The sequence below is a fragment of the Sparus aurata genome, chromosome 7, assembly GCF_900880675.1.
Source record: "Sparus aurata chromosome 7, fSpaAur1.1, whole genome shotgun sequence".
Taxonomy (NCBI): Eukaryota; Metazoa; Chordata; class Actinopteri; order Spariformes; family Sparidae; genus Sparus; species Sparus aurata.
The window spans coordinates 8,112,452-8,129,752 of record NC_044193.1 but is presented as its reverse complement, the minus strand read 5'-3'; the positions used below and the strand labels follow the sequence as shown (position 1 = coordinate 8,129,752).

The window sequence follows — 17,301 nt, the reverse complement described above, 5'->3', positions numbered from 1 at the left end:
GTGTTAACCTAATTAATGAAAATTTCTCCTTAAAGAAGCAAACACCAGGCTGAAACAAACACGGACGTATTTAAATAAGTTAAGACAAAAGTGGGTCATTCTTCTCAGAGCCTTTGTGATCATCACAGGTGTGAGGTTGTTCAGTCGCTGCGGTCTCGACTTTAAACTGGATTTCAGTGAAGTTTTAAACATTCCTGCTTTCTGTGAATCCTTCTGACTTCAGCCCACCGTCAGGTCGACATTCATGGTTTTGGTTGAAATGTCTCCACAACCACTGGCTGGATTACAAAATGAATTCAGACATCAAAGTCCTGAATTATGACAGCCAAACTCCTCTAGCTCCACCGTGAGGTCAAAATGGTTTGGTTTATGGCTAAAAGCCTGCTAAATTAATGACCCGTGCTCCAGCCACAGCTGTTCTTTGTGTTAATTAACATACAATTGCCTGTAAAACTAAGACGGTGATCCCAGTATACATCAGCAAAGCAGTGCATGTACTGACTCAATTAACAAAGACGCTTTAGTCCAGCTCTTGTGAATAATTTGTAATCACTGTAGCTGAATTTGTTGTTTTCAGTTTCACAAATGCCTCCATCTCTTTATATAATTAAGTCTTTACTATTCAAACATGGAGGAGAGTACTGTCGTTGTTTTCTGTCCGGCTCTCACACGTTGAAGTGTCTCTGTGATCTCTGCACCATCTTTACCTTCAGTATTTTTGCCCGTCACAGTTGGAGCTGCTGAGGGGTCAGTCTATAAAACGTCTTTGTAAATGGAGTTCATGTTTTTTTGTATTGATTTGAACATTTTGCACCGCTGCAGACTATAAGGTCAAAGCAGAACTGGCAATTACAGCCAACAACAGCAGAAATATTCCCCAGACTCTCTTATAAAATCGCTCAGTTTGATGAGCTGTTGAGTTCAGAGAGACTTTATAAACCTTTTGAGACGCCGCCTTTGACAAATTCTTCATTATCAGGGCCTTCTTGTACATTCAGCTTATGTTACACATCTAGTTCTTTATCCCTGTTGAATATACAGTGTGTGTTTGTACCAGCGATGGATGTGTCCCTTTGCATTTAGAGCAGGGCAGTGCATCATCTATACAACATAACGGTATTTTGTTTTAGTGTCAGCAGCACGATTAATCACCGCTTTCTTTAACTCTGCTGCCCTCTTGTGGTAAAAAAACAACAACTTCCCTCTCTAAAATAATGCATGTTGAACCACCTGTGCTTCTGTTTGATGCAGAAAAAAAAGAAAGGGGGGAAAAAAACAGAATGAAAGGAAACCACACGGGAGGTCTGAGTTAGATAGCTCATCGCACTATTTTATTCAATTACTGACATCTCAGGAGAAGAGGAGAGCCTTGAAACTCTGCTGTTGGTAAACCACTGGTGTTTTTGTTTTTTTGTTGTTTTGTTATTTTTATTTTTTTCATAGCGTTGATGCAACACTGAAAAAGCGCTATTTCCAAACAAACACAGCTCCCTCGTTAGTGATATGTAAGAGGCAGAGAGAGAATCTCACCTGGACAGTTTTGCATGAAACATACAAATGAAACAGGTTCAACCTTTTCTTTTAAGTCTTTTTGTAGTTTCACATATAATAATAAATATCCATACCTATAAACACTCCAAAAAAATCAAAATATTAAGTCACAGGTACTGGAAAAAAGCTCCACTTTTAAATCACAATGATAAATGTACAAAACAATAGACATCTCATATAAATGTTAATGGTTTTTTCGTTAGAGAATTCAATCTCATTTCAGAAGAAATCAGTGGATAAAAACTAAACTCGGAGATTCAGTATTTCCTGAGGTTTATGGGTTCCCCTTTAAAGGCCAGGAGAGGGGAATGGCTTTTATGTCACCGAGGAGATATTACAACAGGTCAAAGTGTACCTTTCAGGGTACCAGTCGGGTTAAGGACAAGGAGTTTTTCCCTGACGATAAAGCCGGGATGTTAAAAGATTCTGAGCACTTAATGTAGTATAATAAATGTACCTCCACCCCACCAATCCCCAGTTAGGCCACAATTGTATTCTAAAACAGCTGATTAAAGTCGTCTTGATCCTTAATAAATCTTCGCTGGTCCACTTTGAGCAGTTGTGAAGCTCCCCCCTTTTTTTTTTTTCTTTACTTAAGATTACCTTTTTTAAAAATGCTGGAAGCCACCACAACACCGAGCCGACCAACAACAAGTTGTCACGGCGCACTCTGACCATGTGACCGAGTAGTCAAAGAGGTCACATCTTGCACTTGATGCAATGAAACGACGAGAGAGAGAGAAAAAAATAAATAAAAATAAAAAGAGGGAAAAATATCTGGGCAAAATGTACACAGATTCGAGGGGTTTCGGGTGAGGAGAGAACGAAACGTAGCCTGAATAAAACGCAAAAGTATTCTGAAAAACTGTACATGTAAACATCACACTTTCACTGAGTCCAAAAACCAGAGGGGAAAATACAAAGCTTCACACAGGTTTACAGTACGACCCCCTGCACAGAGCTACAGTCTCTTATCGGTGCAGGAGAGGCAACAATTGAAATTATATAAATAACAATAGAAGTAATACAGACCACCAAATGATAAGTTAAAACAGGCAAGGGCTAAAACCACTTTGATTTTTTTTTTTTAACAGTGCTGTACCCACAGAAAAAAGAAAGGTTTAAAACATCTTTTATCACTCTTTGTACAGCTATACAGTACATTTATCTGACCACTTTAGCAATCCACAAGCTACCAGGGCATTTTTAATCAACACCAATAGATTACATTGTCCAGTCAATACAAAGAGAAAAATCCATTGGGCATTATTAGAAAAAAACAAACAAAAACAAAAACAACAACATGACAACACGTTTGGTCGTCGTTGATCACAGTAACTCCAGCACACAGCTAAAACGTTGCTCAGCGTAGACTTAAGACAGTTCATCATCTGCAAGCTAAATGTTTTCGGTGGCGAGAATGAGATCAATGTGACATCACTGAGTTAGACGTGAAGTGTCGAGGATCTGCCATGGCTACAGTAACACACGAGCAGTTTGGAGGAGACGAGGAAGACATGTGCGAGGACTCAGGTCCCGCGTACATCTACGATTACGTCCGTCTGAGCCCGCGGGAGCGTTTCATGAAGCAAAGCAGGCTTTTTTCAGTGAGGCGGAAAGTCTGTTTCATCAAGGAGGTTTTAATACGTCTACCAATGAAAATCGGTCGTGCAACACCAGAAATGTTTTGTGGACTTTGCATCTGCATGAGGGTTTGGTCAACTTTTCCTCTTGAGTTAATTTAGAACTGTCATGTTTCGAGTCCTTGGTTTTGACATTTCCTGTTTTATTTTGAAATTCTGTCCTCATGTGTCATGTTTTGCTTTTCCTTTCCTCCCTTTGTCTGTGTTTCCCGCCTTCTTGATTGTCAACTATCACAGATTCTGGTGATACTGGATCAAATCTTATGGTCAAAAAATGTTCTGTTTTTTTCCCCTCTGCATCAACTCTCTGTGATTTATGCAGTTTCCAGAAAGCAACATGTAACTGCTGCGTACAGTAGCTACAAGTTAGCTCGGCCAGAAGACGCTGCTTGGAGCGCGGCCGGGGAGCGTTGGTGTTTACATCAGAAGAGTTTTTCATGCAGGGCTAAGCTACCTCAACAGACATCATAACTGAGGTGAAGAGACCGAACAAGACGTTGAAGGAGGAAAATAAGAGGAGAAAAACCGGACTGTGATCGAGCAAGAGATAAGAGTGTCAGACTGGCTCCTTTTGTTGCTGGCAAAAGCTTTGCTAGATAAAAGGCGGGAGCCAGACGCAGAGCTAGACTGAGCTGAATATAAAGTGATATTAGCTGGCTTGTGTTGTTGCCAAATTGCAGAAATTGGGAATTACTACATAATGTTGCTTTAATTTCATTCATGCAGGACACTTCTGTCAGAGTCTGAGCTCCGTCTGATGTGCAACGTGCAGCAAACAGCTCTTTGAGGTTGTTTATTGTAATGATGTTCTAATGTTTTGCTGTAATATTGTAGTCTCCTTATTGTATTGTTTGTGGTTGCGACCGCTCAAATTAGCTCCAAACCAGCTTTATGAAACAGATTTGTCCTGGCTCGTGTGACTTCACGGCAACGCCTCCTTTCTGAAACACTCCTGACGCGAGACCATTCAGACTGATGAGTTCAAACCGAGCTCCGGTGAGCTTTTCAACAAGTAGCTGTCAGCTTTTTTCTTTATAGTCATCAATAAAGCAGATTGACAGCTGCTTCTGCTAGAGTCGCGTCAGACTGTCCTCTGTTACAATCAGTTCTCAATGTGTTTGAACTGACGCTGATATTCCAAATGAGGTAAAGACGCGCTCAAATCACTGTGTTACGTTACCTTAATCCTGAGCTATAAAGTGCTTCCAAACTTGCAATAGATAGTTTAAATGTAACGCAGCCCAATCATGACATGGTAATAAAATGTAAAATGGTCTCTTAGTATGTGAATCCAACTCTAAACCGCCCTGTGGTGGTGATTTGTGATAAATAACTGATAGATTTGTGAAAAATACAGAAATATATCTCTCTAAACTTTGACAAATCAATAAGGTGCGAGCCGCTTTCGGCTGCTTGAAGAGTCATTGTCCTTGTTTGGAATGTTTTCAGCCGACTGAATTAAATCTTCACAGATTGATGTTTTACAAACTGGGTCACTCCACTTATACACAAACAGAAAATCAACAATACAATAACACTTACGTCAACAACGTAAAAAAAAAAAAAGACACCACATACACACACTTACACAACTGTTTTTGTGCCGAGTGACTCACCATTAAAAGTGTCTGTTGTGAGACTGTGCTCTAGATCTGCTTTGAGTACTCTGGTGTGCCCTCAGAACCACACACACACACACACCCATGCACACACACATATATACACACACATACATACACACACCATAGCAGAAAGCTGGGAGAGTAAACTGTGATGTGATTACATCTTTTTCAAGGATTGTCTCTTGCTTCTTTTCAAACAGTGTGTTTTCAGACGATGAGTGGCGATGAAGGAGAGAGGGTTTCGACGCCGCTGAGGTCAGAGGGGACGACACGGACGGACGGACGGAGTTTGTTTTGTCTGAGCAACCCACACACACTCACACACGCGCTGCATCCGGTAAAGCCTAAACAGGTGCATGTGAGCTCGTTGTGCCCTCTTCAACTTAAAAAACACTCACAGGACAATTCCTTCACAAAATCACCTTAAAGTAAAAAAAAAAGACGTGCAACATTAAGTCTCATTTTTCTGCCAGGTCCCATTTCCTTTTCTCACGATGGATGACTGATCCCAATACATGAAAGTGCCTCAGTTATGAGGTGAGCGATAACGATCAGTATTCACGACAAACAACAACATTGAAATCGGCTACAATGCTGCATGGGATATCTTTTCTTCTTCTTTTTTTTTTTTTTTTTACAGTTACAGCAGGAGAAGATTGTGGTAAAGTACTCCCCTCTTTTATGCCTTAAAACGCTTCTGACAGATTCATCTCAGTAAACTCATCATTACTGATTATCTTCTATATTGCACCTTTTTCCACTCTTCCAGGTTATAAAAACCAAGAGTCTAAACAATATATTAATCTCCTTATTTCCCTGACAGGTGTCTGTGACCTCAATTTGCATACCCATGCTTCGTAAAAGCCTCCTTCCTGTTTAATGACAAATCGCCTGTGATAGAAATATTCTTGATAAAATAACTGAAAATGAAGTCACATTGGGTAATGAGTCTTTGTCTCTTGAATCTGGAAACAACTCCAACAGAGCAGGATCGAGGTATATTTTTTTTTATAACAGATCTGTTGGTCAAAATTTACAGGTGAAAACTGTCAAACACTGTCCTATTTTTATTTGTCTTTCTCTACGTTTATGTTTTTCATTTTTTTTGCGAGTCACCACGTCCTTCAGTAGCTGTTGAGGTTAACAGGTCAGTGGATTTAGCAGCGATTCATCTATGGACGTTCAGAAAAGCGAGAAGACGCAGAAGAGAATTTAGGGAGACGACCCGATCAAATCATGCCACTGTACAGCATATTTTACATCTGTGTTAAGATAGAAAAAAAGTTACTGACACTAAATCACTGCTATTTACCCACTAATTTGTCCAAACATCTGCACAAATGGGCCAATGTGGCGTTATAGACACAGCTAACACTTTAGGTACTCCCCTGTGTACCAGTGCAGGTCATTTTTTCACATAGATCATCGCTTCCTGAGACGGATGGAGGTTGAAGTGGTAAAATGAGCTGAATGGGGTGAATGGCTACAGATAACAGGGCACTAAGGTCAAAGTGAACCAAATGCATAAATAAATGTTTTTTCAGCCTGTGATATGTTCTGGCCTGTCCGAATACAGAAACATGTGGGAATAAGCAAAGGTACCATACCTACAGGACCCACTGTGCACTGCAGTATCACTCGTGTACGTTTGTGTCTTTGTATGCAAGTCTGCCCGGATGTGTGAGACCGACAGAGAGCGACAGGACGGGTCTCAGTTCTGTTGCAGGATCAGGTTTTCCAGCTCGTCTGCTGAGCGGAGAAGGAAGGCGGCAGACTCCCGGTATCCCGCGATGAGCTGCCTCACCGCCGTGACCTCCGGAGGGCTGAGCTGAGCCGAAGCTCCACCACCCCCGCCGCCCTGACCGTGACTGTTGGAGCTGGAGGTGGAGTTTGGGCCGACTGACTTCATACTCAGATCTGTGGGACCTGCAGAAAGAATGGGAAAACAAGAGTGAGCAGACAGGCATTCACTCAATGGAGAGCACCGGCGTCGTTTCAAAACCTGTTCCCATGTTGATATGCGTTTGCTCTTATCACCAGGATTTGAGATGGTTCAAGAACAACTTACTTCCTACTAGATCAGCAAGTTACAAAACCTGCCTAATTATTACTACAGTTGGGTGTTTTTGCTCTGCCTTTGCAGTGAGGTCACTGTTTTTAGATCAAATTGGGATTCTTACTGTTGTTTTTGCTTTGGACTGTTGGTAGCTGTTGATAACACTGTCTTTACAACAACAACAAACACCACAGGGAGAAACTGGGAGGAGATCAATTGGGAAGGTGTCTATTTCTACTTTTAGAAAAGGGTACAATACAGGAGAAGCATCACAGAAACATCCTAACCCTGAGAAGTCCTTTTATGTCTAGATGTCAACTATGTAATTATGACTAAAGGTATTCTGGCTACATACCCTGGACCAAGCAGGAAAGAAAATGCCTGATGCATCAAAGAGAAGCTCATAGAGAAAAGGAGATTCCTGCACACTGATTTTAAAGAATGTCCTGAAAGCTCAAAAATAATCGTCAAAACATATTTTCTGCCTCGTATCCGGCCGTATGCACAGCTGGACAGCTAACACTCACCATCTCCACCAACTGAGTCTGACTGAAATGTGATTAGTTTCGCAGGTGTTTATCTGACAAAACTTAAGACTTCATTTTGTTTTTGGATACAACTTCTGGGAACCTTGAATGTTTATGTACATGTTAAAAAGATTAACCAACATAATCGGCAGAAATAACAGTATTATTGTTATCTCAAAGATGCCTATGTGCCGTGTTGCAGAGATGTTTACAGAAGTCGGCATGCTATCCAGTTAGCCTGTCTGGTATTACCACTCCCAGCTCCCAGTTCGTACTGCTGGCTGCACGGCTAACTGAGCTAACTAGCTAATAACAGCTACAATAAGCAGCAGTTAGCAGTTACTGTGGTGATACTACACCCCTGCTTTTTTTTGGAGTGACCTTCAACAGGGGGCTAGTTTTAACATACTGCACATTTAAATGACACAATATGTATGTTGTGTTTTTGTAATTTGTGCAAACTGAGGTTATAACAGCATGAGAAGTGCTTTCAGTATCTATTTCTTCCTACTACAAATCCCTTTAAAGCCACATTGTTCAGTTGAACTGGACTGACAGAAGCTCCTCACCGTTGGTTTGTGCAGCTGCAGAGTTCTGCTGGTTGCTGCCGACTGTCCCGTATCCTCGCAGGCTGTAGTTGAGGCCTCCGTTGGTGTAGAGCTGGTCTTGGGCAAAAGCTGCGGTGGAGATGGAGAACGCTGTCGGGGCCACAGAGGCGGGATCCCTCGAGTTGGACTTGTCAACAGAGGCGGGTTCATCCTGTGGGAGATTTTCAGTTTGTCAGAACGCTGCAGTTTATGTTGTGCAGTTGGGCATTAATGATGCGTATCCATCCTAGCACATCCCTGCTGGGCAAATTCACAAACACAAACTGCCAAGGCTTTTACCGTCGCTGGGTACACGTCGAGCCGCATCCTCTTGGCAGCATTTCGGGTTTCATTGTCACAGGCAGCAGCGAGGATGTTCTCAGCCATGGCAGAGGTGAGGTGAGGAGGTGTTGGTCGGATCTGGGAAGACGGTTTAATGAATTTTATAGGCAATTATGAATGTGAAACAATGCATTTAATGACTGTATGTTGGATTTACACAGACATCATTTTAACTGGGGGCGCTTTGTACCTCGAAACCGCCTTTTTTCATGCGGCGACAGGATTTGAGGTAGGTGCGGATGCGCTTGCGTGAGCGCTCCTGGAACTCGGGGAACTGGCGGCTACAGGACTCGATGATGGCCTGGATCTTCTCCTTGGGCTGTTTGGAGATGGGCACCATGCGGTCCAGATTCTCATCCACGAACAGACGCACAAACATCTGACAGGGAGAGGGGGAGGGGAGAGAGGGGATGTAGAGCAGAAAAATGGAGTGGGGGTGGAGGGTGGAGGGAGAGGGAGAGGGGTGTGAGAGTCGAAAACAAAAGAGAGGAAAGGGAAGGCAGGGGATGGGGGGGCGTTAGAGGAAGAGGAGAGGATAACGAGGGAGGGGGAGGTGATGAAAACAGGAGCGATGGAAATTGAATCATTTCTCATATACAGGACAATATTTCAGGTGTCGGCTTATTCACTCCTGTTTCCATTTTTACAACTCTGCAACTCTCTGTGTTTCTATTAGATTCAGAAATGCACATAAATTGGTTTTCACAGAACAAATACTGAATATAGGGAACTATACAATATTGGATCTGGGAATTGTTCTCATCTTTAATAGAATATCTACATATTCATAACATACTTATAATTTAACAGAGCTGGCTGCTATCCATCAGCACTGGAGAGCCACAGATGAGAGCAGCACTGTATTATCTCCTAACTATATGAATGTAATTATTTTAATTAATTAATCTGCAACAGTTAGACAGGGGACTTACATTGAAGGCTTTGAGTCTTTCCGGGTCCATACCCTCAGCGTCATTGATTTTGTCACTGTCATCGTGGTCGTCGTGATCGTCGTCATCGTCGTCAATTATCTGTGCCCGACCAGAGGTCAAGTCCTCTGCGCTCATGCTCAGTTCAGTTTTCACAGAGTCATAGCTTCCTGAGCTGTAAGGAGGGGACTATACAAACACAAGAAAAATAAAATTTATATAGATTAAACAGACAAAAGAGCGGTTTTGGTTTCTTGGTCAAAGAGTCTTACCTTGTTGGAGTACTCTGTTTTGATTGGGTACTTCCTGTTGGGGTCTGCAGGGTAAGAGTTTGGAGTTGTGTTCCCCGCCGGCAGCAGTCTGTCACTCAGATTGACCGGCTGCTGATCCTCTGACGAGGACGAGGGCGAGGTGGTGCTGAAGTCCAGGGGAGCGCTCAACCCATTCTCTGTCACCTCCCCGTAAGGGGCCCCACCATCTGGGGGGTTCCCACCCACAGCCAGTACCTCCGGGGAGGTCAGGGCCGGCAACCCGTTGGCACTGCCGCTCTCTGAGGAGTCGTCATCTGGCAGAAGGGATGAAGATGCAGATTCAGAGATGAGCAGTGTGAATGTTTGTCATCATTTAGCAAGACTGTGGGTTAGTGTGCTACAGTAGTAACTATTTTTCTGTCTTGGGTGTGTTTCTACAGCGGGATGGGACCTCATGCCTCAATGTTGTGCTTTCTGAAACTGTAAAGGAAGTGAGTATTGAGGTCAACTGTCAAGATAAATAAAAGTTAGAGTACAGGGGGAATCACAGGAATTGAACAGTGAAGAGGGAGGAGGATGGGGGAAGGGAGCCTTCACTTCCTGGTCGGTGCACATTACTGCCTTTCAGTCCATTTTATGGTTTCTATATGCACACACCTACATTCACAGGAACAGTAATTATTATTTCCAGCCCCATTTACAGTATTTTCTATAATGGTTCCTAATCTGTGAAGGTTATTGTTGGCCTTTGTCCTACTTCTCTAAGCCCTGTACCCTGAGAGAGAGGGGTGCACAATGGATTGGGGCTGCGGTGGTGTCCCACCCCCTGTAAGAGTGGATTTATTTGGATTAGTCCACTAAGAACGAGGCAAGCTGTTTCCTGCGTAACACCAATCTGTACACTTCCTATGCAGCGAGTTTACCAACAAAATCCAGATGTAAACACAACTACAATAATGACCACAAACAAATGAAAACACTTCATACCATCCTCTTCTTTAACGTTGGCTGCTGAGTTGCTGACTCTGTCTCCGTTTGGTGGACTGGGCTCAGGCACTGGGGGCTGCTCAGTTGCGACCCATGTGGGTTCAGCACTGTTCATCTCCTCGCTGCTCACCGAACTGTCATCCTGAAGCGAGACAACGGGAGAGAAAGAGACTGTGAGACAGAGAATGAACTCTGGATGTGCAGAGGCCATGAACCGTAGATTATAAGGAGAAAGATCCTCACAATTCTGACAACTTCTACTTTCGGCTGGTGATTATTAAGAGCAACGGGAAAAGAGGAGACTATGGTCATGTATTTTGGCATTTCAGATTCACACATTTTGAAGTCTGTCTTAAAACCACACTGGCATCCCTTTGTGTACATCGACAGCAGTATTGCTCGCAGTAATTGCTCCTGCTGTCCATACAGCCAACAAAGAAATCCTTCTTAAAGCTCTGTCAGTGTTTGTGATTGGAGACAAAATCAAGTGGGAACCTTAGAAAACTTCTGTGCTTCCAGCTTGAAGTTAATCTTTTTCTTGTCTCATTTGTAGCAGTGATGATGCTTCTATGAATCTCACTGAGGCCTGTATGGCAGTTTCATCAACCAATAACACTTTGAATGTACATTCATGTCTTGAAGAAAATGTGAACCTACCCTTTGTTCTCACGATTAACTCTTGATAAAAGACGTTGAAGTCTTGCAGCAGAATAAAAGGAAATACTGGAGCATCCCTGTTAAATAATATGTTTCTTGGAGCGCTGCTATTTTTAACTCTATTACGTAGAGACCCTAAAGATGCTTGTTGTAGCATAACACGAGTGAGTAAACCACGGGGGTAAGGATTAGCAAAGGAGAGCGGAATAATCTCACAAAACTATTCAGAGGCTGAGCTTCAAACTACAGAAACGACAGAGCATCATCGACTGATCAGCCATAGATGCTGAGCTTCAAAATGTAAACGGTGACTCCTCTCTGGCCTGCTCGCATGCCGTCATGCGTCAACTGGCAGAAGGGGGCAACACCATGATGACTGTGTGATGGAAACAGAGCAGAAATACATCCCGTCCTCTCATCATTCCCCCTGCACAAGCACACAACTGGGCCTAAACTCCAGGGAATACGCAGCCGTCCCTTTTTAAGAGGTCTTTTTAGGGAGACCGAAAATGCTCAGTGACAGCTCCATTAGGTACCTAGTGAGCATTAAAATGAGAGAAGACGCAGAAGGAGGAGGAAGAGTGTCTAATTACATCTACATTACATTACTATTCTACGTAGTCCAGAATGTGGCATCATTAATGTTTTAAGGAAGTATATAATTGATAAAACTGTGGGATATACCTTTAAAACTGAGGCCATGAGAATTAACCTGGAGGCCTTGACTCGGATATGTTATATTTATATTTTTACTGAACAGTACGGCTGCACAAGGATTTAAAATAGATTCAAAATTGCAATATGGCTAAGTGCAACAACCAAATCGCAAGATAATGCAATTCTTTAATAAATGTAAAATCTGTAACCAAACAGCATTAATGTGAAGTGCTGTAGCGTTCCAGAGATGTCCTGGCCTAAAAACCTTTTCACCAGATGTACGAAAACATAAACGGACCGAACAGATGTCACATTATCACAATTTTCATTGTTGTTTCAATTAAAATGACCACTTTTTGGTTTAAAGTGTCACTGGATGATCTGGCTGTACATCTTTGGTCGGCAAATTATTATTTTTGCTCTAAGTATATGTATTTACCATGTGCCTTTGGATATCTTACTGTCTTATATTAATACTGTCTGTTTATATTCAAATAAATACAAATTTAAATTCCAAATAATGACTGATAATAACTGAACAGAATAAACTTTATTGTATCTCCAATTAGGACAAACAAAAAGCTCAACCCACTTTGTGCAGTTAGTATTCTGGATCAAGAACAAAAAAAGCTATAATTTGACAATCTATTAAGCAGAAAATTTCAGACATTCTGCGATTTGATCTGAACAAAGTAGTCTGCTAGTAGCTACTGATATTAGACTGAATGCCTTTGAGTTTTGACCTGTTGTACACTGAAAACAAGGACATCACTTTCACTAATAACTGATAATTCAAGTAGACTGATACTGGATTTTTGGGCCCAATGCTGATACTGATAATAAGGTGTAAAATATTGGCCAGTAGACACCCTGTGTTTGATAACTCATATCCCTTGAAGTGGTTAACAAACACTTGTGAAAAAGATATGTAAGGAAGGGAAGGATATTTTACAGACGAAACAATACGGATAAGATACGATTACGATGCAATACAACTTAATGGTCAGGTTCCACACGCGCGCGACCATGAAACATATCACATAATATCCTCAGATCTAGATCTTACTTACTTTTTCTGTATTATGATATAGAAAATGTCATATCGGACAACATGTGCCGCAATACTTTGAGGATCCACAACAAGTTGCAGCTCTATTTCAGTGATGTTTATATAACTAGACCTGTTTGCAATCTCAATGGTTGTAACGATGTGTATGAGAGTGAGAATGTTTGGTAAAAGGAGAGAAAATAGATCTGTAGTCTCTTTTCATCCCCGTCTTTTGAACAGACTGCAGTTTGTTGCTTTACTACACACAGAAGAGAGAGGAGACCAAAGTTCTGCAGAGTCACAGTTAAGAAGTGACTGCTGCTACAGACTACACACACATTCACACATTTTCTGCCTTCAGTAGAAATAACCTGCTGCTTTAAACTCTCCTCCAGCACAGCAGAGATATGGAACAAATTACGACAAGTCTCCAACAACAGTGCAGTAACCCTCTGTGATGGTTAATTATTAAATCATCGGCCTGCTCATTCTCAGTCTGCACGCAGATGCGGCCAACAGTCCTGAGCATTTGTTAATTTGTACTCACCCGCAAATCACAGTCTGGGTCATTGTTCCGGATAATCCTAATTATGCGCGAGTGAGGTCGACAGTATCATCATCAAGTAGCGCTTCCTGCACTTCAGTGACAGCGGTTTGTGAGTGTTTCTGTCACAGCCACACATGGGAGGGGTCTCACGCATGACGTCACTCTGCACAGATTTACTAATCCTGCTTTCACACTGAGCTCCTCCTCCCAGCAGGAGCACTGCTCTGATTCTCCGAGTTAAAAGTTAAGAGGAGGGATTTCTTATTCTGTCTTGCGCTGCACAAAGCGCTTGTCCTGCAGCCTCGATGAGACTGAAGAGAAAACAATCAGAGGATTTGTGCAGTGAAGACAACTATAGTGAAAAGGAGATCTTAACAGTGGCTGAGTGTCTAATTAATCCTTGTATCTATGCCCACTTTTCACAGACAGTTACACCACTGGCAGGGAGAGGTACTTACCCTCTCCGGAGCAGTCATGCACTGCAGTTTCATCTGCTTCAGGTAGGTGGCAGTAAGAGGCATGTTGTAATCAATGAGGTCCGGGACCAGGGAGGTCGGTCTGTCATTTTCTGACAAAAGAAAGAAAAAAGTCTCAAACATAAAGACTCAATGGGAACTAAGTGGATCATGTCTGTTTTTTCAAAGTACAGCAGTTAAGTCCAACTTAGAAAAACTTTAAAAATGTATATTTTTTGTATCACTGCTGATACTTTAACAGTGACAGAAGTGCAATTACTCAAACATGAGTCAACCAATTATTTACCTAATATTCAGATTTTTTCCAAATATCAGAATGACTGTTTGCAATAAAACAAATTGATTCAAAATTAAAGGAGACTACTTTAGTTATAATGTAGGACGTGATCTGCAAAGTAACTGGTATTATTATTTTATTTTATTTATTCATTTATTCTTGAAGGACATTAGATAAAACATCATGACCAGAAAGTGAAAGTGTTACACTGAATCAAACCATATGTGTATCATGTCTGTGTTGAGGTTTGACTGTGTGCTGACTGATTACTGCTCTAAAATAATGGTAAGAAGAAATTTAAAGATTCCAACTGGACAGCAAAAGAATGAAAACAACCCCAGCAAAAATTCAGTTCAGTGGCTGCACGGTCCATAAGCTAATTACAGACAGAATTCTGTGACTGAGGCAGAATTGCTGCAATATCCTGTCGAAAGCTGAAATCCAGGCAGTATCCTCGACTGTATGTAACACCTGAAATCAAACAATGTGGCTGACAGCCGCCTGCAGCCTCCACGCCGACCACTAGAGGGATTCAGTGATCATTTTAGTGGGTCTGTACAATCCCAGAGATGTGGTCCTCTTGAGTCTTTGTTACATCATGTCCATGATGGATATACACAATATGTTTAATTAATGAGGTTTGATTGAAAAACTCTTCAAAATACAAACAGCAAAGATCATATCAGCTCATGTTTACAGTCTGACGGGACAAAGGAGGAGCCACCGTGTCTGTCATGCAGAGGAAAAACTGAACATTAGGTTATAAACCAAATAACATTTCTATTAGTCTGAAGGTAAAATTATTCTGCATCTGTCTGGCTGTTCTTGCAGAAGATTGATTGCTTGTTACTCGCATGCAGTTCTACACAGTAATTAACCATTTTATATGTGTCAAAGGATCTGAGAATTATCTACTCTCAAAAGGTTAATCTAAAAAAATAGCATATTAGTTAATGATGTCTCCAGACTGAGCAGGTCGGGTGTGTGTCGTTACCTTTGAACTCTGCAGTGCTGGGGTTGATGTGCATCCTCTTCTGACACTCTCCACAGCTCATTAGGAACCGAGTCACCGCCTCTCTGGGCAGGAAGGCGTAGGTCTCTGCTATCTGTGGAGAGGGAGCAAGCAGAGGAGACTGGGTTACGGCTCAGGCTGTGGCTGAGCACAAAATGTGTGCAGGTGTTGGTTTTTTTTGCGCCGTGCATGTGTGAAAGTTTGGGGTCAGTGATTATGTGTTATCTCGATGTGGCATGAGGAGGAATCCTCCCTCTAGGCGCTCCCTCATGCCTTCGGATGGCCTAATTCCAGCTGCAGCCTTGAACATATTTCTGCTTTGATAACCAAAGTGGTGTTTGTCATCCTTTTTCCTCCCTATTCCTGCTCTCTCAGGTGCAGTCAACTCATCACTGCACCTCTCTCTCATGCACAGCCTCCCTCCTCTGTTGTCTCTACTGCTGTGCCACCCTCCCCTCATCGCCCCCTCTGGCGTTTCCCTGTAAAATGCGACCTTCACGTGACCATGGAGAGGCAGCAGGGGTGCCCACCCCCACCGGCCCATCACCATCACCAATGCCACAGCTCCCCATCCCCTTTGCCCCCACCCCTCCTGGCCCCTTGAGGCAGCTGAGAGGGAAAGGCCACCCAGAGGAGCGTTCACCTCCCAGAAGGCCACAGTGACAGTTCCATATTATGCCCTGCCCCAGTGATGCTGCCTCCTCAAAAGGGTACACTCTATGAGACGTGACAGGCCCTCTCTACAGGGCAGGAGGAATTGGCTTCATGGTATTTTTTTATTTTTTTTTTTACTCCTGGGGGGGCAGGAGGACAGAGAGGAGGGGTACCAAAGTCCTGCTAAACCCCCTGACACTGCACTGCATACAAAGCCCCTTGTTCTGTCAGGACACCACACCCGACCTGAGACCACACCTCAAGAAGCCACGTTAACTCATGTGCTGCCTTTGTTCCAGAGACGAGTACTTGTTTCCAGTATAGGCGGTTAGTGGTTCCCTTGGTAACCCTCCTGATGCTAAAAAAGATATGTTGTCAGGGTGAAGAAGTACAGACTCTTTTTTTTTCAAAAATGTTCTTGGTGGTCTCTTCATGGACGTTTTAGTCACCCGTACGGAATGCCAACATCATTTTGGGCCCTTTATTTTTTTTCCAACAGAAACAAATTCTAGTGTGATTTTTCCACACAAAGGAAAAAGAGAGTCTGTTGTCTACATGCTGCAATTTTCACGCTTCCAAAAAATGTTTTTGTTGATTCAAGTTGTTTGTCCGGCAAACATCCATGTAAGGGCCCAGACAAACTAAACCAACATCACAGAACGATGAAGGCTGACTGTTACATCGCCTGTGTGTCGGAAAAAAAGCTGCGTTTGAACACACCTCAAAGATTCTGTGCAACTGCTTGAGAGGAAATACCGCTCCATACCACCAGGTATCTGTAGTCTGTATTCATCATTCAAAAACAGAAATTGGAAGCCTTGGGACTGCAAATATGTTTTTTTTTTGTCACCACTGAGGTTAATGAAGCCACTTGAAAGCATGTCTGTAAAAAAGTTGCGTATGGTGGTGTGGCAGATATTACAGGGACAGGCTCACTTTCCCTTTCTTTTTGAACAGCCAATCGGAGGGATTTCTCTCACTGATGTGCTCCACCGCCAATTCTACACGCTCAATTGGCCAAAAAGCTGTCAACAAAGGCCGACTAGTGCCAGTGGTTTGGGACACACACAGCAATCATTGATGGCCCTGACAATGGAGTATAGACAACTATTGGTCTGGTGAAAAAAGCAGACATGCCGATCTGAAAGTATCTGGAAAATTGAAAGTTTGACCAGTTAGAGATGCTGGAGGAAAAGTCTCTTCATCACCAAAAGTTACCAGGATTTAACCTTTAATATTGTTGTTGCTGGTGTTATTGGAGTTGGAGCTATTGAGATATTTCAGTCTGGACTAAAGTGGTACCAACATTGGCTGTTAGTACTGTTTTTTCATTCAGGTATAATGAGTGGTAAAGGGAGCTAAAGCAGCCAGTATGATTAAAATCTGTCTGACACCTTCACTTCATGGTCCCCTCATAAATAATTGTAAAACTTAAGTTCATGTTTTGCAGTAACATCAGTTCAAAGTTTGAATTTGTC

At 42.4% G+C, this 17,301-nt stretch overlaps 1 protein-coding gene across 1 annotated transcript in view; it reads right to left on the bottom strand.

Moving 5' to 3' along the window:
- Positions 1-1,303: 1,303 nt before the first annotated feature.
- The window catches only part of nol4la (nucleolar protein 4-like a), a 29,583-nt gene continuing 13,585 nt past the window's right edge, over positions 1,304-17,301 (bottom strand). Inside the window, exons 3-11 of the mRNA XM_030423518.1 lie at positions 15,152-15,263; positions 13,863-13,972; positions 10,496-10,637; positions 9,530-9,822; positions 9,261-9,446; positions 8,519-8,707; positions 8,287-8,406; positions 7,969-8,158; positions 1,304-6,742 (exon numbers count right to left, since the gene is read on the bottom strand). Coding sequence (XP_030279378.1) covers positions 6,528-6,742; positions 7,969-8,158; positions 8,287-8,406; positions 8,519-8,707; positions 9,261-9,446; positions 9,530-9,822; positions 10,496-10,637; positions 13,863-13,972; positions 15,152-15,263 — 1,557 coding nt within the window. The 3' untranslated portion in view covers positions 1,304-6,527. The remainder of the gene's footprint in view (positions 6,743-7,968; positions 8,159-8,286; positions 8,407-8,518; positions 8,708-9,260; positions 9,447-9,529; positions 9,823-10,495; positions 10,638-13,862; positions 13,973-15,151; positions 15,264-17,301) is intronic.